The following is a 22,183-nucleotide window of genomic DNA, read 5'->3' as shown; positions in this document are numbered from 1 at the left end:
ATTTATGGACATATTCATGAGAAAATATAAAAACTTATATTGTTGGACATATTCATGAGTGCTTGTAATTATTCATACACATCATAACTTGTTTAAATGTTAAATGTAAACACATGTGATTGACTTTTATGAACAGGTCTCCTGGAAAGGTGGGAGACTGATCGCACAACTTCATTATTTCACAGCTTTCATAATTTTTAAACCTAAACTTATCAAATTAATTAGACAAAAAAAATAAAATGTAACTTACAGGATAAGTTTCTTGTCTTCCCCAGAGGGGACAGACGACAGAACACGCAATCTGGCGTGCGCTTCGCTTGTGATTTTGATTCAGAATCGTTATTCAAAAACAAATCATTATGACCCATTTTTGTATCTTTTTGTTCAGCTCAAAGGAATCAAATTAAAAATTTTCGACCCTTTTGATTCTTTTAACAAATCATACATCAATATCACCGATCAGCAGGCAGTTTTAAATGTGCAGCTGCTATTTTTTTTTGCTGTGTTCAGTCGCAAAAGTAATGAAAGGGTCTGGAGAAATGTATTGGAGTAAAAGTCCAAAGAAATATTTATACTCACTAAAGTAGAAAAACTTAAAAACTGTACTTTAGTACAGTAATGAAGTATATGTACTTCATTACTATACACGGCTGGTTACAAGCACAGGTTATTTTAGAAATGCTTAACATGCTGCTCAACCAATCAGATTATAGAGCTGGAACTATCAGTTTCATAAGTTCTTTTTTGTTGTTGTTTCATCAGGAGTTCTCATCTGTGAGTGCTGTTGAGCTGGTGGTCAGAGCAAATATTACCATTAAATCCACCATCAAACATCTAGTTTTGAAGAACGCTGCTACACAGGTAAAATACACACAAACACACACATACACACCCCAGACAGCACACAGACATCACCCAGATGTCTATTTAATATGTACTTTTTCATACAGAGCTAATAATTTGTTTCTATCACCTAAACCTAACCCTCACACAAATCATTATGCAGTATTTATTTTCATTAAGAACAAACTATTATATTATATTATATTATATTATATTATATTATATTATATTGTTTGTGCAGGTGTCAGTAATGATTTATCCAGAGCTGGGGCTGTCCGATCAGCACAGCATCCCATGGTGGATTATTCTCATCGCTGTCCTCGCTGGAATTATAGTTCTCGCACTGCTTGTTTGTTTGCTGTGGAAGGTAGGTGTGAAACTGGACCCATTTAAGGAACACTTCACGTAGAAATGAAATTTGCCTAGCCTCATCTCGTTCCAAACCCATATAACCGTAGAACAAAATAAAGGATATGTTTAGCAAAATTTTCTCACTGCTGATAGTTCATCCAAAAATGGCATCATTTCCTCACACTCATGTTGTTTGAAGCCAATATGACTTTCTATCAGGCAGAATATCCAAGCTGCTCTTTTCCATTTAATGATATCAAACAGTGACCAGGGCTGTCAAGCTCCAAAAAGCACAAAGACAAGTATCATAGAAGTTCATATGACTCGCTATATTCCAAGTCTTCTGAAGTCATGACGATATCAAATCTGGCATGATAATGTTGAAAGAGGTTCTTTAAGAAACTTTATCTGGTACTACATACCTTTTTGATTTAGTCACATTGTACATGTCTTATTTTCCTATAACTATTCAATCCTCTTACTGTTTCTTATTCTGTCTCCCTTTTATTTGTCTTTACCTTTGTTTTTGTATTATATTTCTTTGGTATATTTGTGTGTGTTGGAGCAGTGTGGTTTTTTCAAGCGTACAGAGCGGCAACCTCAATATGAAACAGAATTTTACCATGCTCAACTGCAACTGCAGCCATCTGATGTGAAGAAGAAACAGACCACTGAACTGCAATAACAGCGTTTTCTGCATTTAGTGCGTCCATCATATGGTAAAGCTAAACTCATCATGTGTGCAGTGGAGTTTGTGCAACGGGTCGTGTTGCAGTGGAGTGTAATGCAGTGTGTTGCAGTGCTGCGGCTTTTGAAACATTAAATGTTATTAGCATGATCATTTGCAATATATATAATTACCAATGAAATGTGCATGTGAAAAAGTCAGCAAAAAGTTCTTTATTGCCCATCATCCTTATCTTCTTGCATGTGCTTTGATGAAGCTTTCAGCTTGTAATAAGAGTGCAGTATTCTCAGTTCCGTTTAACACATTTCCCTTATTTAAGTCCGTTCCACCGATTTCAACCAAAAACAGCTCATAAAATGCAAAAGTGAAGAAAAAGAAACCAGTACTGAAGTAGACTGATGCAGTTAACATATAGGACGACTAAAAAAACTCACCATATATTAGTTTTTTATATATATTATATGTTCCCCTTCTGTCGCTCTCTTACGTTGTGTCAGAGAACGACACTAGGGGTCTCTCTTGAGCGCCGATATTCACCTCTGTACTATGAAAAAAGGCCAATGAGAGTTGGCAGCCAGTATTTGCATGTCCGCCCCGGACATACGGGTATTTAAGCGGCGCAAATACGGGAGTTCATTCAGAAAATTTCTTCGAGCCGATGGTGCGTGTTTGCAGTTTGCTGCGTGACTACACACGAGTTCCTGCTATCCTCTGCTGCATGCTGTTGGATTCTACGGCGCACAACAGCGGCTTTCTCCTGGTTGCGCGGCTGTGCACTTCCTGCCCCTGAGCGCATCGACAGTTGCAGATAGAAAGATCTCTCACGAGTCTTTCATTCATAAAAGAGTGATTTTATTTAAAAGAGTAATTTCCTCTAAAAGAGCAAAACACAGCGGCGTGAGCGTCCTTTTAAGGGCAGCGTCTTTTAAAGATGCCCTTCCGCCCCTGTGTTGTTCCTGGATGCTGGTAGAGTACTCTCCGCTTCCGGCGGCCACAGGCGTTGTCTCGTGTGTCTGGGCAGTGATCACACCGAGGCTGCGTTTGTGGATGGTTCATGCTCTCACTGCGAGAACATGACCATGACAACGTTAGCGATCGCGGCTTGCTTACAATCGTAAGCAAGCCACTCCAGCCGCCCCGTGTCGCTCCTTCTTCCCACGGGATTGAGGGCGATCGCGGCTGGCGATGGAGGCGATTTGGGGATGGCAGCGGGTGCAGCTCCGCCGGATGCGCCCCTCGGACCACCAGCGCCCGGCATGCGCTCGTTGACTCCGTCTTCGCTTCGAGGTGGCGGCGACTTCGCCTCACAGCCAGTCTGCCTACCCTCAGGCGATGGAAGCAGATGAGTTCGCCGCGACATCGGGGCGTGGGCTCTGGCGCTGAGGGCTCCTCTGGGCTGCCGCCGGGCTTGCACGCCCAGCAGGAGGCCGGCAGCGCAGATGTCCGATATGCTTTCCGGGCAGCCAATAGCGTGGGCCTGGATTGGAACCCTCCATCCTCCCGCAGCCATCGCGGCTAGATGATTGGTTTTTGGGCGTGAGCGCGCTCACAGCCTCGCCCCCCAGTACCTTTCTTCCGGAGGTGCATGATGAGCTGGCGTCTTCGTGGAGAGCACCCCTCTCCACTCGTCGTGCCACCTGCTCATCCGCCCTCGCCACCCTCGGCGGGCGCGCCATGGGTACACGGAGATCCCCAGGTGGATAGAGCTGTTGCGATCCATCTATGCCCGGAAGCACTACCACCTGGCGGGGCCGCCCTGTACTCCCTTCCGGTCCTGTAGAGCAACATCCTCGCTCACCGCGAAGGCCTACAGCGCTACGGACGCGCCGCTTCCGCCCTGCATGCCATGGCTCTCCTGCAGGTCCACCAAGCCAAGGCACTCCGCAACATGCGCGGGGTGGCCCTGATCCCGACACGCTGCAGGAACTGCGCTCAGCGACCGACCTGCGCCCTGAGGCGACGAAGGTCACAGCGGGCACTTCGGGCAGGCGATGGCCACTCTGGTGGTCCAGGAGCGTCAGCAGTGGCTGGACTTGGTCGAGATGCGTGAAGCCGACAAGACTACGCTTCCTCAACGCCCCTGTCTCCCAGTTAGGCCTCTTCGGCGACACCGTGGAGGACTTTGCCCAGCAGTTCTCCCTGGTGAAGAAGCAGGCGGAGGCCATTTCTCACATCATGCGGCGCCGCAAGCCTGCACGCCACGGCCCAGGCCCCATCTGCTCGCCGAGGCGTCCTCCTGCGGCCAGAAGATCTTCTGCTCCGCCCCAACCTGGGCCCAGCTCTCAGCCCCAGCGTCGAGCAAACCGCAGGAAGCGTCGCCCCCTGCCTCCACGGACCCCGTCGAGGACCGGAAGGCTCCCAAGCGTCCCTGAGACAGCGGACCCAGAGGGCGAGAAGTTAGCTCCGGAGATGGTGAGACCGCTCCGTCCCCGGTGGAGGGCGGGAGGAGAATCCTGTGTTTTTCATTTGCCGCACCCCTGGCGGGGGCTGCGGTACCAAATTCTCAATAAAGAGCTATTTCCTTTACCTCTGGGTCACATGGCCCGCAAATGCCGTTCTCACGGCACTTTTGTTTCAGGCCTCAACAGTCCGGCGCCCAGGATCGCGGTGCTCCGCCCTCAGCTCCACGACTGTTCCCGGCCGGCCGGTTCAGGCGAGCCCAGAGGGCGCCGACATCAGACCTCCTCCTCTGTCACGAACCCGCCCCTGCGGTGCGCGGAACAAGGTAAGTGCTTTGAGCTTATTCTCAGCACCAGAGCCTCGGGGCGCCACAGAGCCTCCCGGCGCTGCGTTACCTGTTCCGCACCGCTCGCGAAGCCCGCCGAGTGCGTCCAAAATACTTGTCCCCTTGGTGCCCCTAGCACAGAGCGCAGAGGCATGGCTTTCTCTGCCCAGCTCGTCACGCTGGCTGCACCGGACCATTCGACTTCGATTCACGCAATTCAGTTTGCCAGGTCTCCGCCCCCTTCCTGGGCGTTCGTTCCTCCGCAGTGCACGGCGAACATGCCCTCTCCCTGCTGCGAGGAAATCGCCTCCCTTCTAATCAAGGGCGCGATAGAGCCTGTCCCTCCAACCGAAACGAAGAAGGGTTTCTACAGCCCTTGCTCGTTGTACCCAAGAAGCGGTGGCATACGACCGATCTTGGACCTCGCGAGTTTTCAATCGGACCCTGTCCAAACTCCCGTTCAAAATGCTCACCCAGAAACAAATTCTATCTGGCGTTCGGCATCTAGATTGGTTCGCAGCGGTAGACCTGAAGGGCCGCGTACTTTCGCGTCTCAATTAGCCCTCGACACCGACCCTTTCTACGGTTAGCATTCGACGGCCAGGCGTATCAGTACAAGGTCCTCCCCTTCGGCCTGTCTCTGTCCCTCGCGTCTTCCACGAAGGTCGCAGAAGCGGCTCTTGCCCGCTACGAGGGCGGGCATACGCATACTCAATTACCTCGACGATTGGCTTATTCTGGCCCCTCGCAGGAATTACTATGCGCACACAGAGACCAGGTGCTCGAGCACCTCCGCCGCTGGGGCTTCAGGTCAACTGGGAGAAGAGCAAGCTCACCCCAGTCCAGAGCATCTCTTTTCTCGGTTTGGAGTTAGACTCAGTCTCAATGACAGCGCGTCTCTCCAGCGAGCGTGCTCAGTCAGTGCTGGAATGCCTCGCTTCCTTCAAGCCAGGCACCGTGGTCCGTTGAAGCGTTTCCAACAGCTCCTGGGGCATATGGCATCCTCCGCGCGGTCGCGCCACTAGGGTTGATGCATATGAGACCACTTCAGCATTGGCTCCAGACTTCGAGTCGAGGCGAGCATGGCGCCCGCGCACGCACGCGCGTGGAAATTACCACTGCCTGCCTCCAAACCTTCAAACCCTGGATAGACCTCTGCTTTCTTCGGGCAGGGGTACCCTTGCAGCAGGTGTCCCGTCGCGTTCTGGTTACAACCGACGCCTCCAAATTGGGTTGGGCGCCGTGTGCAGCGAGCGCAGCCGCAGGCGGTGGAACCAAGGCCGCTGCGCTGGCACATCAACTGCCTAGAGCTGCTGGCCGTTCGTCTTGCCCTGAAGAAATTTCTTCCGATGATTCAGTGGCAAACATGTCCTGGTCAGGACAGACAGCACCACGGTGGTGGCTTACATAAACCGCCAAGGCGGAGCACGCTCCCCACATGTCACAGCTCGCCCGTCGTCTCCTCCTTTGGAGTCAGCAGCGACTGGAGTCAGCTGCGCGCCACTCACATCCCGGCAAACTCAATGTGATAGCGGACGCGCTGTCAAGACAAACCTTGCCTGGCGGAGAGTGGAGGCTCCACCCCCAATCGGTCCAGCTGATTTGGGACAGGTTCGGCAAGGCCCAGGTAGACCTGTTTGCCTCCCAGGAAACCTCCCACTGTCAGCTCTGGTATGCCCTCACAGAGGCTCCCCTGGGGACAGATGCTCTGGCACACAGCTGGCCCGTGGGGCTGCGCAAATGCAGCTTTTCCCCAGTGAGCCTTCTTGCACAGGTGCTATGCAAGGTCAGGGAGGACAAGGAGCAAGTCACTCTGGTGGCCCCCTACTGGCCCAACCGGACGTGGTTTTCGGATCTCACGCTCCTTATGACAGCCCCTCCCTGGCGAATTCCCCTGAGGAAGGACCTTCTTTCTCAGGGGCCGGGGCACGCTCTGGCACCCGCGCCCAGACCTCTGGAAACTCCACGTCTGGTCCCTGGGCCGGGCGCGGAGGGTCTAGCCGGCCTACCTTTAGCCGTCATAGACACTATTAACCAAGCCAGAGCCCCTTCGACCAGGCATCTTTACGCCCTGAAGTGGCGTCTGTTCGCGAACTGGTGTTCTTCCGAGCCGAAGACCGCAGAAGTCGCGCAGTTAGGTCAGTGCTCGTGTTTCTTCAGGAGAGGCTGGAGAGGAGGCTGTCCCCTCCACCCTCAAGGTGTATGTTGCTGCTATCGCGGCCCACCATGACACGGTAGACGGCAAGTCTCTTGGCAAGCACGCGACTTAATCGTCAGGTTCCTAAAAGGTGCCCGGAGGATGATTCCTCCCGGCCTAACCTATTTCCCTCCTGGGATCTCTCGGTCGTCCTGATGGGACTCCGGAGACCCCCTTCGAGCAGCTTGACTCAGTTGGACTCAGGGCCCTCTCTCTCAAGACGGCCCTGCTGATCGCTTCGCCTCCATCAAGAGGGTCGGGGACCTGCATGCGTTCTCTGTTAGCGGCGCCTGCCTGGAGTTCGGTCCGGCAGACACTTCGTGATCCTAAGACCGCTGACCGGGCTACGTGCCCAAGGTTCCTACCACACCCTTCAGGGATCAAGTGGTGAACCTGCAAGCTGCCCCGGAGGAGGCAGACCCAGCCCTCTCACTGCTGTGTCCGATGCGTGCCTTACGTATTTACCTGGACGCACACAGAGCACCAGGCGCTCTGAGCAGCTCTTCGTCTGCTTTGGGGGACAGCAGAAAGGGAACGCTGTCTCCAAGCAGAGACTCGCCCACTGGGTTGTCGATGCCATTTCCCTGGCTTATCACACCCAGGCTGTGCCCCCCTTTGCTGGGTCTGAGCCCACTCCACCAGGAGTGTGGCGTCCTCATGGGCACTGGCTAGGGGCACTGCCCTAGCAGACATTTGTAGAGCTGCGGGCTGGGCAACACCTAACACTTTTGCGAGATTCTACAATCTCGAGGTTGAGTCAGTTTAGATCCGTGTTCTCTCAGGTACCGAGCCCGTGAGAACTTCGGTGACACGCCGACGATCTGACCGGGTGGATCGCTTGCACCCAGCCCTTCCCCTAACCAGGGAAACAGTGCGCCTTCTTCCCAGGAGATCCCAGGCTTGGGACACTGGTTGGCTCCTCCCCTAGCCCTTGCGGGTCGCAGTTCTCTTGGAGGGACTCGCCGACCCAAACCACTGCGGGTACCGCTAGCTACCCTGTACTGGTATAGGGGCCCCACAGGTAAGGCCTCCTGCTCGGACTCCCCTGTGTGTAAAACCACGGTTCTGTCCCCTCACGTGAGTTGACGCCGTGTTTCCCTTAGGCAGTCACAGCTGCCCCAGGTGCCGTGCTGTATGCTCCCCCTCTTTGAGGCTGGTGCTACCACCGCACTACTGTTCGCATAAGGCCTAGGTATAGGCCATGCGATGTATGTGCCACTCAAATTTGCCTCCCCTCCGGTAGGTGTGGCCTCCGCAGGGTCTTCCCCGCCCTACCAAGGGCTAAGACCCCCTTCCCTCAATGCGTGTAAGGGCCCGGCCGTAGTTGCTCTATCGCGAGAAACATAGAGAAAAGAGGCCCAGCCAGGCTGGCCCGTTCCCATGTTGGCGGCCGTCACCTTGTTCCCCCTCGGGTAGCGATAAGGAGTCCTGATGGCTTAAATGGGGCATTGGGGAAGAGTGCGTCGCGGCTGATACAGTTGGTCGTTCTGCACGTAGGAATACCTGCTCGCTCCTGTATCAGCGGATCACGCATACGGCTCAGCGCATGGCGCTTTTAAGTGGACCCCTAGTGTCGTTCTCTGACACAACGTAAGAGAGCGACAGAAGGGGAACGTCTAGGTTACGTATGTAACCTCAGTTCCCCGATGGAGGAGCGAGACGTTGTGTCCCCCTTGCCACGTCGCTGAGCCGAGCCCCTGTTGTGGCGGACCATTTCCGGCTCCTCAGAAAAATCCTGAATGAACTCCCGTATTTGCGCCGCTTAAATACCCGTATGTCGGGGCGGGACATGCAAATACTGGCTGCCAACTCTCATTGGCCTTTTTTCATAGTACAGAGGTGAATATCGGCGCTCAAGAGAGACCCCTAGTGTCGTTCTCTGACACAACGTCTCGTTCCTTCCATCGGGGAACTGAGGTTACATACGTAACCTAGACGGTTTTTTTGGAGAAAAATAAGCATATAGACGTGCTCAGTAAACTATACTCATTTATAACTTACCTCCGCTAGCATAGTCTTTCTCGGATGCCATGTTTGTTGTTTACAGAAGCGTCATGGGGATTACGTTGCTACGGGGATGCTGCTTTCTGATGAGTTGCCCATATATGGGGGTAAAGAGTACATTGCTGATACAGTACATTTAAACAGGAACCCAACTCTCTCACAGTAAGCCACATTCTCTCAACAACCCGCTTTTTGGTGTCCATCTAAACGTACTGACAGAACCATTTGCTCAACTTTTGCTTACTTTTGAATTGTTACTGAAGTAAAGGACTGCTAGTTCATTAAGTTGGTTTTCCATACAGATTATGACTCCTATAAAATAATTACTCAAGTGGTTTCAGTTGAAAAAAATAAAATAATAAATAAATAAAAGTAATTAACAATATCATTAATATTAAGCCTTATCTGTCTTGTGAGCACTTGTATCCTCAAAAGGTCTGTGGCAAAACAAATAGATCCAACATTTTAAAGCAGTATCAGTATATGACCAGGAAGACTGCATCCATGTTCATCATATGGTGTGCTCATGACCATATGGTGTGAAGTTAAGTAAATGTGCTCAATTAAATAGCTTTTGGGGGGTTTAAATCTAAAATATGATGTTTTTATGAATGCACAACTGTTCAAAGCTTATGATTATTTTCTTAAAATGAATGGTTGAACATAACATTTCGTTGTTACGGAAATAATCACGTCATGCCAGAACTCATATGTTTCCCGTTTAGTAGTAACTGTTCGGTTAGTGACCATTTTAGTTCATTTTAGGCATAACATACTGTATGTACATACATACTGTACATAAAAGCAACATTTTAGATTAAAACCCCAAGATGTTTATTTCTTTGCAGAGAATATTATGTTTTTGGTAGTGACAATTCTTAAAGACAGACAGTGATTTTCAGACTTTGGAGCACATTTAAAGGGATAGTTCACCTAAAAATGAAAACTCTCATTATTTACTCACCCTCATGGCATCCCAGATGTGTATGACTTTCTTCTGCTGAACACAATCAAAGATTTTTTGAAGAATATTTCAGCTCTGTAGGTCCTTATAATGCAAGTGAATGTGATCAGACATTTGTAGCTCCAAAAATCCCATAAATGAAACATAAAAGTAATCCATGACTAAGGAATCAAAGCAAAAAATGCTGGTTCTTGTGGATATCCACTTCACTTTCTGCAACGTGCCTCAATCGAAACTCTGAATATGAGTTCAGGGGTGTGGCTAAAATCACACTTGGACTAAAACTTTGTGGACTAAAACTTTTTGTTTCGGTAGTGACATGAACATGTGAGACATCTTTTTTAAAATTTAGATTTTGCAGATGTTTTGTTTATTATTATCTCAATTAATAACATGTTCTTATGAAATATCACATTTTATTTATTTATTTTAACATAGTTTTTTGTGGGACTGCAGTTTGAACTAATTCGGTAGAATGGCCCATATATAATTTACATACAACACATATGTATAATAAATTGAGAATAATGTTTATCATAATATGTATTATTTCACACACACACACACACACACACACACACACACACACACACACACACACACACACACACACACACACACACACACACACACACACACACACATTTGTAGCTCATTATTCTCAGTAAATCATCCACAAGTCAATTTCATCCAAAGTCAAGTCAATTTTATTTCTATAGCACTATTTACAATTTACTTAATTTCAAAGCAGCTTAACAGAAGGTTGTTCCTTAATTTCATTATGTCCCCAGTGAACAGGTTTATAGAAAAACATGTCTTTGTTAGCCCCCAGCGAGCAAGCTAAAGCGGACATACAATTTATTAGAATGCACAAGGAAACAATTTCCTTTATTTGAAATCTCATTAAATCAGGGCCCTGCTGTTTAGGAAACCAACTTGAAATCAGTCTCTGTTGTTCTGTAACAGTTTTAGCAACATAGTATGGTTTTATGGCTGTAAAATAACTCATTTCATTTAAAGAGGCCAGCCATATTTGACAACTGAAATAGAGTGTGGATAGCATTTGTTTTACTCTAAAGCAGGGATTGCCAAACTCTTTTGTCAGATAAACCCCATTGATCTAAAAGATTTACTTGAAGAACCCCCAGATAAACTAATTAATGTTAACCTTTCAAAATGCAATTAATTGTAAATATTTGCTCTTCATTTATACAATTTTTGACCTTTAATGCATTTATTCTTTTATGAGAATAATTATAAATGTAATATAATATAATCACAATTTAAATCCCAATCAAAATTTGTGCTACAAATAAAGTTGTAAAGTTTCTGTCATGGTCTATTTTTATCCGTCATTTTTGTTTTCATTTCCCTGGCCATTTTATAAATGTGTGTCACTCCATTTGTGTACGTGCATTTTAAATCTTAATATAATATTGCCAAAATATACATTTTCAATAATTAATAAAATTACTTTTCGTAGAAGTAAAAAAGTCAGGGTCATATAAATTATTATTACCTGGGTTGGGGGGAATAGTAGAAACATTATATATATGTGTGTATGTATGTATATATATGTATATATATATATATATATATATATATATATATATATATATATATATATATATATATATATATATATGTTTAGGAATTTATATATTATATTTCATTATAGTCCTGCTTTTCAGGACTACAGGGTTAACAATGTCAGGTTTATAACTCACAGTACTTTTAAAACATGTTTGCGTTTCTGTTAACGTAAGTCATTTTGTTACATGGTTACTATGTGTGGAAAGTAGCGCGTAATTTATTTTTGGATTAGTAAGCATTTTTTGCAAGTAAAAAAACCTGACCGCATAAAAAGTGCTTTGAAAGATGATTTCTCAGACCATTTCTCAGGCCACCACAGAACTTTGTTCTATTCAGCTGGGAAATGCCTTAAAGACCCTATGAAATCAAATGTAAAGTTTTGCTGCTTTTAGTCCATATCTAATAGCTTTATGTTCATCTATTTGCTAGTATACTTTTAAATATTTTCAAAATGCAGTCTCTCTCTTTCAGACCCCTCTCTTTCAGATTTTTGTTTAATGCAATTAATGCAATATCCTTATTTTTTAATTTCTGAAACTTCACGTGATTGGAGAAAGGTGTCTCGAGTTGTTCCTGGCAGGCTACTCATCCACAGGCTCATATCTTTAGGATGAGGGTAGGGCAGGCTTAGGGCCTCTGCTGGCTGCCAGGCACAAACCCTGGCACCTTTGTACAATGGGCAAATCAACACTAATGTTTTCCCCCATTTTCTATGGCTAAAATTGGCATATCTAAATTATCAGTAGGTACACGCTCGACTCAAATGCACATCCTAGCACAAAAACTAATTGTGTGGAGCAGTGCATGCTCATGTTCTTTATAAACACGGGAGTGGATTTACTGTAATGAGAGAATGAAGACTTCACTCGCAAGCCTTATTTTAGACAAAGCAAAAGTTATTTTAGACAAAGTATAAAGTAAATCTGAATGATTATTTTTGTAATGTTTGTTGTACTGTATCATGCACCATCATTTAAATACAGAAAACTGTGCTGCGAATAATTAGTTAAAAAAAAATTATGGATTCACAGTCCTATTTTAAACCGTAATCTCAATCACGTAAAAACAGTGTAAATGTAATGGGAGCCAGCTGGTATTTTATAGCTGTGCGGTATGTGTAAACCTCACTCCCCTGATCGTCATGTCAAAGGCAAACACTAGGTAAGGTGTGTGCACCATTTGCTGTGGTAATGGCCTTTAAGTCGTGGTCACACTTACCTTTGCACGGCGAAGTTCCGCGGGCGAAGAAGACATGGGTGGATGTTGCTTGCGTGTGAAACCAGAGAAAACTAATTGACAAGTATCCTTTTTTATTGCTGCCCTTTATACTCTGTGATAGAGAAGATAAAAAAACACTCATAGCTAAACCAATATCCTTTTCAATTGTGAATATTAAGTGTAGCAGTGTACAAAGGACTGCCCACACAGAGGTCACTGCCAAACCAAACAACTTCCTATTGGTTGTAGCAGGTGAGCAAGAGACAGTCACAGCTGTTGACACATCAGGCCAGCGGTTGACACATCAGGCCATCAGTGTTTATTTGAAATAATAATAAAAGAAAATGTGGAATAAACGTGTCCATAGTAGATAGTGTCCAAAACAAATACAAATGTCCTTGTATTGAACTAACTTTATGATTGGTTGTTTTAATACAATACATGGAACAAACTACTTGCTTTGGCTTCAGTCAAACGTGTTTGGTATATTCAGGCCTAGGGAGGGTTATGTGCCCAAGGTTTCAGCCACCCCTCATAGAGCTCAGGTGGTAACCTTACATGATTTCTCTCCTCCTCCATTTGAAAAGGCAGAGGCACAGATTTCACATGCTCTGCCTTGTAATGCATGTATGTAATGCTACGCATGTATATTTATGGTATGAGTCAATTCAGACTGACGGAACAGCTCTTTGTCTGCATTGGAAGCCGTTCAAAATGTTTGGCCCTCCCCAAGCAAAGACTTTCTCACTGGGTTGTTCACAGCATTGTGCTCGCTTATGATCTGCAATGTGTGCAGTGTCCCATGGGTGTTAAGGCCCACTCTACCAGGAGCATGGCTTCCTCCTGGGTTGGGTGAAGGGTGTGTCCTTACAAGAAATCTGCCTGGCTGCAAGCTGGGCTTCTCCTAATACCTTTGCCAGGTATTATAACTTGGATGATTCCTCAGTCTTTTCCCAGATCCTTGCTGCAAATGATAGTTGATTTCTCAATGTTTACAGAAACACTGTACTGGCTGTTCATCTCATGCCCATGCCATTTTTTGACTCTTTTCAGAGTGAAGAGCAATATTTTAATGTTCTACTATCAAATTAAATCACTTTATTGTTACATGACCATATACACAAGTGCAACAGAGGGTGAAAATCTTGTGTGCAGTTCCGAGCAACATAGCAGTCATGACAGTGACGATACATATACCAATTTACAATAAACAACATATTTACACAACACAATTTGCATATCAAATGTACACATAATTACACAACACAATAACAATATACAATGTACAGTAAACAATACACACAAAATAGAATGCACATACAATAAACATAAAAAGTATATAAAAAAATATATATACTGTAGTTGTATTGTGGAGAATATTATTATGACATTCCAGTGTGAGATAATAAGATTAATAAAGTGCAGTGCTAGTGTATATTGATTGTGAGAGATCAAGTGTTCAAAAGTATGATTGCTTGGGGGAAGAAGCTGTCATGTAGTTGGCTGGTGCGGGTCCTGATGCTACGATACCGCCTGCCTGATGGTAGCAGTAAGAGCAGCCCATGGCTCGGGTGGCTGGAGTCTCTGATGATCCTCCAAGCTTTTTTCACACACTGCCTGTTATTGATTTCCTGGAGGGAGGGAAGCTCACCTCCAATGAGGTGTCTACCCTGTTGGCTTGTGCTATTACTTTATTTTGTTGGTCTATGACCATATGGGTTTATTTCCCCACTGCACTGATGAAGCAGGAGACATCTTGTGTTCTGGTAACCGATAGGGGTGGGAACGTACCACCACTCCTGGAACTATTTCAATGAGGTGTTCTGTGGGTTTCATACGACCGGGTAGAGACAAAAACACGTCGTAAATCTCCTTTTGCAGCCAGGCAACCTCATTGACTTGTGACGGTGAGAAGTGGTTTGATGGGTGGTTTTTGATTACACCTCCGGACCTAACTCCGTGCTCTCTGGGACGACCATCGTCAAAGCCACGGATACCACCTCTCTCCACGATTTTAGCAGATTTGTATGGTGAATTTGCCATGCTCCACCTCTATCAGTTAATTTTACCTCATAGTCGACTTCCTCAACTCACTGTGTGACCTCAAAAGGCCCTTGCCACTTGGTTAACAATTTAGAGCTCGTTGTGGGTTACAACACTAGGACCTTATCTCCCTGTGAGAATTCCCATAGCTGAGTGTCCCTGTTATACAGCCGGAACTGCCAATCCTCGACCTGGATAAAATTCCCCTGTGTTAGTTGCCCCAGTGTGTGGAATTTTGCTCTCAGATCCAGAACATATTGAATTTTGTTTTTACGCTGAAGATCCCACCTCCTAATTTTCCCTTAGAACATCTAAGATGCCTGAGGCTTGCGGCCGTAAAGTAATTCAAAGGGTGAAAACCCGTGGAGGCTTGTGGGACCTCTCCTACTGCAAATAACAGGGATTCTAACCATTGTAGAAATTCAAAACCCTATTTTTAAGGGTCTGGTTACATCACTTGACTAGGCCATCCATCTGAGGAAACACTGGTGTGGATCGACTTAATCCCCAGTTGTTCATAAAATTTGCAGAGTGTATGTGACATAAACGAGGTGCCCTGATCAGTTATGATCTCTTTTAGAATCCCAACTCGGGAGATAATTTTAAAGATTGCCTCTGCCAACACTACATGCTGAAATGTTACACAGGGCACTGCTTTAGTGTATCACGTTGCATAATCCAGCAGGTCTAATTCAAAGCGATGCCCCCGTGTCGCACGTTTAATGGCCTGACGAGGTCCATGCCAACACTTTTGAAGGGAACCTCGATCAACGGATGAGGGTGCAATGGTACTTTTGGTGTGGTTGGTGGATTGGGAGTGGTGGTGTAGTTGTCTAAACCATATAACTGGTAAACTGGTAATCAGAAGGTCGCTGGTTCGATCCCCACAGTCACCACCATTGTGTCCTTGAGCAGGGCACTTAACCCCATGTTGCTCCAGGGGGATTGTCCCTGTAATAAGTGCACTGTAAGTTGCTTTGGATAAAAGTATCTGCCAAATGCATAAATGTAATTGTAAAATTTACCAACTTGTGATGCATTGGGAACCCGGACCCACAGCCCTACATTGATCCTTGATGTGTCCCGGTTCCCCGTAGCACCAGCACACTGGTCCAGACTTTACTTCCAAACCTGCAGCCCTGGATTTACCAACCTTGTGGGGAGGAGGAACAGAAACAAAGCAATACGGAGCAATAGAATCCCCCTGAGTCTGGGGAGCCGGTTACAGGAAAATGACCCCCCGTCACCGGGGGTTAGGGACAGGAACAGTATGGGATGGGGAATGGGAAGAGAGAGAGAGTTGGAGAGAGAGAGAGGATTCATTGTCTCCCGGATATGCCACAAAGTATTCCTCTGCCAGCTGGAAGGCCTCTTCCAGCGACGCCAGATGGTGGCACTGGACACACTCCACCATTCCCTTCGCCACAGGCATCATGGAGCTGTTGGGTGAAGGAAAACGGCTGGCCACACTCGCCGAATGTCAGTGCTTGGAAGCACTGCAACAGCGGCAACAAATGAATGCATGGCATGCTTAAAAAATTCTACAAAGGCTTCGCGGTCGCATTTTTGTCTGAGTGACCTGAGGTCTAGCAAGCATGGTAGGGGTTGCTGCTCTAGTACCCCACTGTGGCAGCAAGCTCCAGATCACCTGTCGGCCCTCTGCCAGTGCTTGCATCAGAGCTTGAAACATTGCTCCTGTTCTGACCAGAGCTCCAGGAGGGCCTGATGTTTCATCTAGTGGATACCAGCGAGGTGACAATCTCCCATGATGGCAATCTTCCTCGATCCCGGGTTTTGGCACCACGGCAACAAATCCCTTAGTTCCAGGGAATAAAGAAGCGGAAGATGGCATGCTTCAATTCAATAATACAGTCTTTATTTAACAAAAGTCTATTTTTCATGTTGTGTTGTCAATCAAAATAAATGGTTTAATAATTAAGATTAGCTAGCTAATAACTAACTGGGTTGATGTTGAACATGTCCATGTTTACAGTAGAATTTTAATATGGTAAAACTTGCTAACTTGTAAATCCATTAACGGTTTCCTTTACCTAAGAGAAATGTTTAAGGGATTATATACAAAACCCTCAAGTCATTTGCTTAGGTAAGGAGAAATCATGCTTTAAGTTTCAAAAACTTCAGGTGCTTTATGCAACTGGGCACAGGAAGGTGTTTTCATTGTTATTTATAGCACCAGCATATTAACTCCTTATTAATCTCCCTCTGTGTCTTTCTCTGTTGCAGTGTGGTTTCTTCCAAAGAGTTCAGTATACACATAAAGTGCCTCAGTATCACGCTGTAAAGATTCTGCGGCACGAAACACAATTCATGGACAAGACTTTGATTTTGCACAAGAAGCAGTGGATGACCCACTGGAGTGATGGAACGATCTGATTTGCTACTGGACAGACACTGCAGTGGACTGAGCTGTTGTGCCTTTGATTTTGAAAACCTGACCATAAACTCGTACATATCACCTTTATCAAGCAAGTGTCCTTTTCATCAGTGTAATGCAGTTGGAAAGAGTTGACAATTTTAGTATATGGGAGAGTGGGGTAATTTGTGGCACTTGTAACTTAAGTTTTCCTCTAGTCGAGGAGAAATGCGACTGGATGTAAAACTAATGAAGCTATTATATATCTGGATGTGTACTATCAACTTAAAAAAAAAAATTAAGAAAGCATTTTTTGCATAGAAATATGGCCTTAAAAAATATTAGAATAAATACTTTTTTTTTTTAAAGTGGTCCCCACGTTAATGGTAAGATCTTTCATGGCAAGGGTTAAGTTGAATTATTGTTGAATTTAAATTTCAAATACGAATATAAACATAAAACATTTTCCCCACAGCTGCCAAGTATACAATTTACTTTGATATGCAATATTTGTATTATAAAAAGTTCTTATCACTTCACACATGTTCATCTCACAATGACATTACTCATTATGATAGGCCCTTTATAAATATAAGGTATGGTCAAATGTGCATAATTTGCTTGATAAAGTGACACATTTTATCCCATGTTCCCTAACATGTCCATAATTTAGATCACAGAAATAAAAAATTAGCAGAATAGAGAGATCTAGCTGGAAATATATAGATAGAAATATCTGCACATAGTTTTAAAGATATTATATCATGTTTAATATTGAATTAATTGTGATGGTATTTGTAAACTATTACATCTGCAGTTAGAAATGTACATTTATTAATTTTACATATTTTATCAGTATGTGTGTTCCCTGCTAATCAAACCCACGACCTTGCCGTTGCAAGTGCCAGTTGAGCTACAGGTTAGCTGTTCGAGAATTTTGGGGGAACATCATGGAAACAAAAATGCTAACAGTAAAATGTGTGTACATGTGTAAAACATTTCGGATAAAATATTGAGAAATGTAATCTTGTGGGTGTAGTTTTTTATCTCCTTATAAACTGAGTTGTTTCTTTCTAATCAGAGTTTCTCAATGAATATGTGAAACGGATTAGCAAAACATTCTGAATCATTTCGTGCTTTAATTTGAATCATTTGGACAGCATACTCACTGAATCATTATGGGAGTAATGTGAACACAGAGAACAAAACACCACTTGACAAAGGGGAGTATATCATTTTAAACAACTTGAACAAACCCTGCATCTTAAGATTCAACTTTATTGTCATTTTGCAAAGTACAGGTTCAGAGCCAATGAAATGCAGTTGTTTTCGCATATCCCAATTAAGCTGGGGTCAGAGCGCATGAATTGGCACCCCTGGAGCAGATGGGGTCAAGGGTCTTGCTCAAGGGCCCAACAGTGGTATCTTAGCAGTGCTGGGGCTTGAACCCCCAACCTTTTGGTCAGTAACCCAGAGCCTTAACCGCTGAGCCACCACTGGCCCAATCTTACATTTTTGGCGAAAGACACTTCCACCCTGTTAGGACCTCAGATTCATTTAAGGGTTTAATGGTGTAACATTAATTATTATAAAATGACAGTGTGTTCTGCACAAACAGGTATCGCAAACAACAATGATGTGGTACAACAACACATTTTTACAAGAAAGATAAAGTGAACAGGGAAAGTGCAATAGTGAAGTGTAGTAGGCCTATTTGGAATATTTACAATATTTGCAAGAACAATCATAGAGAGGGGGGAGAAGTGACACAAGAGGCACCAATGGAAAGAAGCAAACTAAAATAGATAGGTAATATCTGTCAATCAGTTCTCATTGTCAATGTGTTGAATGCAGGAGTAAAGACCTGAGCAACTTTGACAAGGAACAAATTGTTATGGCCAGATGACTGAGTCAGAGTATCTCTGAAAGGACAAGGCTACTTGCCTACTGCTAAGTACCTAAGTACCTACTGTCAGTAGGTACCTAAGTAGCTACTGACAGTGGTCCGAGGAGGGACAAGCCACAAACCGGTGACAGGGTGTTGGGCGCTTAAGATTAATTGACGCACAAGGGCAACAAAGGCTATCCTGTCTGTTCCGAACTGACAGAAGGTCTACTGTGCCACAAGTCACAGAACATTTTAATGATGGTTGCGGGAGGAACGTGTTTCTTTGCACAGTGCATCGCACCCTGCTGCATATGGAGTTGTGTACCTGAAAATCGGTAAGAGTACCCATGATGACCCCTGTCCACTGTTGAAATGGGCACTTGAGTGCTAGATCTGGACCTAGAAGCATTGGAAGAAGGTTGCCTGGTCCGATGAGTCCCGTTTTCTTTTACATCATGTACATGTGTGCCGTTTACCTTGGGAAGTGATGGCACCAGGATGCACTGTTATGCTCTGACAACAATGTTCTGCTGGAAACCCTGGGTCTGGCCATTCATGTGGACGGCAATTTGACACGTGCCACCTACCCAAACATCACTGCAGACCAGGTACACACCTTCGTGGCAATGGTATTTCCTGATGGCAGTGGCCTCTCTGCCACACTGCACACATAGTTCAGGAATGGTTTGAGGAACATAATGAAGAGTTCATGGTGTTGCCCTGGCCTCCAAATTCCCCAAATCTTAATCTAACTGAGCATCTGTGAGATGTGCTGCACAAAATGTCCACCTCGCAAATTACAGGACTTGAAGGATCTGCTGTTAATGTCTTGATGCCAGATACAACAGGACACCTTTGGGGGTCTTTAAGAGTCCATGCCTCAGCCGCAGGTGCAGGACCAACAGCATATTAGGCATAATGTTTTGGCTCATTACTGTATATAAAATCTCTTATAAGATAAATTCTAAATGATTTGTCCTCATTTAGATAGGTAAGTAAATGTGTATGTGCGTGCATGTGTGTGTGTGTGTGTGTGTGGGCAGGTTTAAGAGGTTTCTAGGATTTTTTTAGGTTACAAACTGGTAATTACAAGGGTAGTATGCTATAAATGTGGATTGTGAGGACGTTTCTAGTCTCCCTATTATTCAAATCGCTTAAAAAACATATTAAACGATGTTTTATTGAAAATGTAAAATGCTGAAAGTTTTTTGTGAGGGTTAGGTTTAGGGGTAGGGTTAGGGGATATAACATAACATTAGCCTACTATGCAAACTGTAAATACGTTATGCCAACATGACTTGTGTGGGCTGTATGCTGTAAATACGTTATGCCAACATGACTTGTGTGGGCTATATGCTGTCTCAGTTGCACGTGAAAGGAGGGGTGTAATAGAATGGGTGCGAGAGGAGTTAGGAGGGGAGAACATCTCCGATTTCAGCTTCATGGGGAGTAAAGGGGCTGGATTTTTATTTCTAAATATACAGCTTTTCATTCAAAGCTATACTGACTCAAATGGCCCTTGGATCAGTCCGCGAGGAATTTCTGCAGGAGCTTCGTTGTCCATCATCAGGAATAAACTTCTGATGCGTGTCACAAGGAGAATCAACTTTTAACGCAAGAGCTTTGTCTTCTTCTCCTGAAACGCCGCATACGTGTCTGCTATATAGATATGTTTCTGACGGCGGGATCAAGGACTTTACTGCTATTTGTGGCAACACAATTCATATTTTTGGTCGTTGTCAAATGCCAAGAGGAAAATGACCGTAAGTTTAACCACAGTTTTCTCATTTTTACGCTCAAAAGTTTGAGAAGAGTTACGCTTTAGATGAGCGTGTTAAACGTTTTTTTTTTCTCTCCTTCAAACGTTAATGCATCCATTCAATAGCTCGAGTAATTAGTGAAGCAATAAAGGTAGTTTACGTGTTACAGGTAGCCAGTCGTGGGCATGGTAGGCTTTCAGTTTGTATCATTAGGCTACATACACAGCCTACTTATTTAGCCTATTAAAAGCCTATATGTATGAAAAGTAGCTCTATTTTAAGTAGCAATACATTTTTTAAGAAATTATCATAGGAAAGAATATTGACTGAAATAAACAAGGTTCTACTCTTTTATTTATGTTGACTAATATTTGTCCCGTAACGTTCCGTATCATGATTACTGAAGATGTGCTAATATAAATGACAAAAAATAATAATAATAATAATAATAATAATTATATGATAAAGATGAAGTTAGGGGGTATCCACAGTATGTAATCCCTCAGGACACCTGCGGGAAATTCCGACAGTCCTTCGAGTATCCAAACACATTGATTTGTTTATTTCAGTTATTTTAATTTTTAATTATTTTTCTTTTGTTTTTTCTGGCTAAAGCATTCATGATGGCCTGAAGGCAGCTGGTCAGGCCCCGTAAAAGAGCCCCGCTCGCATTCCTGTGCTGTCAGGGGCCACCGGGGCGAATCCAGGCTTGTTTGAAACGCAGATGCTTCAAACGCCTTCGAATTGTCAGAATTTCAAAGTAAAGGGATTCATAAAGTCCTCTCTTTGTATCTCACATTTCCAAAGCGGCGACTGATTGTGAAAGGTTAATCGGTCTATCAGCAGTTGAAGTTAGTAGTGGTGGGCCGCAGCCAAAGTTACACTGTTCCATACAGTTAAAGTGCTTCCATCTGCTTTATAAATTACCCAGTGGCAACGATAGTCTAGAGAAAAGAAGGAAAGTCTGGCAGAAAAAATGCGATTGGAAAAACTTGAAAAGGACGGAGGTAGTTATTGTAATTCTTCAGCAGGGCACATTCTTTCGTGATATATATATATTATAAATAAAGGGGAAATAAGCTCTTTAAAAAAAAAAATTGCAGCAAACAAGAAAGAAACGTAATTATTTGTATTTATTCTTATTCTTATTCTTATTATTCTTATTATTTTAACAAAATAATGCCAACCCTGCTGGGAACAAAATACAAAAAATAATTAGGATAATAATCCTAAACTGTCTTATTAGCTGGTTTAAGCAAGTTTCCAGTCTTGTCAAGCTGGTCTTCAGCTGGTCTCCCAGCCTGAACAGCTGGCAAGCCAGGTCAGCCATGGTGGAGACTAGCTTAGACCAGCAAACCAGCTTATTTTTTTATATATATAATTTTCTTCCAGCAGGGGACAGGGTGAAAGAGTGAGAGATAATAACCTAAGGACAAATGGGTTATTGTACCAGAAAGGTAAAGAGACTTTTCCTCAGAGCTCCCTGAAGAGAGAGGGGATCATGTGTCACCAACTCAAAGGCCATTTGTTAAACC

General features: G+C 44.5%; 2 protein-coding genes and 1 long non-coding RNA gene across 5 annotated transcripts in view; 2 read left to right on the top strand and 1 right to left on the bottom strand.

The window, feature by feature from the left end:
• LOC127626276 (uncharacterized) overlaps positions 1–10,064 on the bottom strand; it is a 48,933-nt gene extending 38,869 nt beyond the window's left edge. Inside the window, exon 1 of the long non-coding RNA XR_007968433.1 lies at positions 9,773–10,064. This is a non-coding gene — a long non-coding RNA (uncharacterized LOC127626276). The remainder of the gene's footprint in view (positions 1–9,772) is intronic.
• Positions 1–18,009, top strand: part of itga7 (integrin, alpha 7) — a 122,879-nt gene extending 104,870 nt beyond the window's left edge. The window contains exons 23-26 of one of the 2 annotated variants that reach the window (XM_052101952.1): positions 763–861; positions 1,085–1,210; positions 1,763–1,913; positions 16,871–17,016. In XM_052101952.1, the coding sequence (XP_051957912.1) occupies positions 763–861; positions 1,085–1,210; positions 1,763–1,879 (342 nt within the window). In that variant the 3' untranslated portion in view covers positions 1,880–1,913; positions 16,871–17,016. Of the gene's footprint in view, positions 1–762; positions 862–1,084; positions 1,211–1,762; positions 1,914–16,870 lie in introns of both variants that reach the window. The other variant, XM_052101951.1, reaches the window with a different exon arrangement.
• A 2,373-nt stretch (positions 18,010–20,382) lies between these two features.
• col2a1b (collagen, type II, alpha 1b) overlaps positions 20,383–22,183 on the top strand; it is an 89,349-nt gene continuing 87,548 nt past the window's right edge. For both annotated transcript variants that reach the window (XM_052101271.1, XM_052101270.1), the window contains exon 1: positions 20,383–20,651. In XM_052101271.1, the coding sequence (XP_051957231.1) occupies positions 20,558–20,651 (94 nt within the window). In that variant the 5' untranslated portion in view covers positions 20,383–20,557. The remainder of the gene's footprint in view (positions 20,652–22,183) is intronic.

This window comes from Xyrauchen texanus, chromosome 32 (genome assembly GCF_025860055.1).
Source record: "Xyrauchen texanus isolate HMW12.3.18 chromosome 32, RBS_HiC_50CHRs, whole genome shotgun sequence".
NCBI lineage: Eukaryota > Metazoa > Chordata > Actinopteri > Cypriniformes > Catostomidae > Xyrauchen > Xyrauchen texanus.
This window is presented reverse-complemented; position numbering and strand designations above follow the sequence as displayed.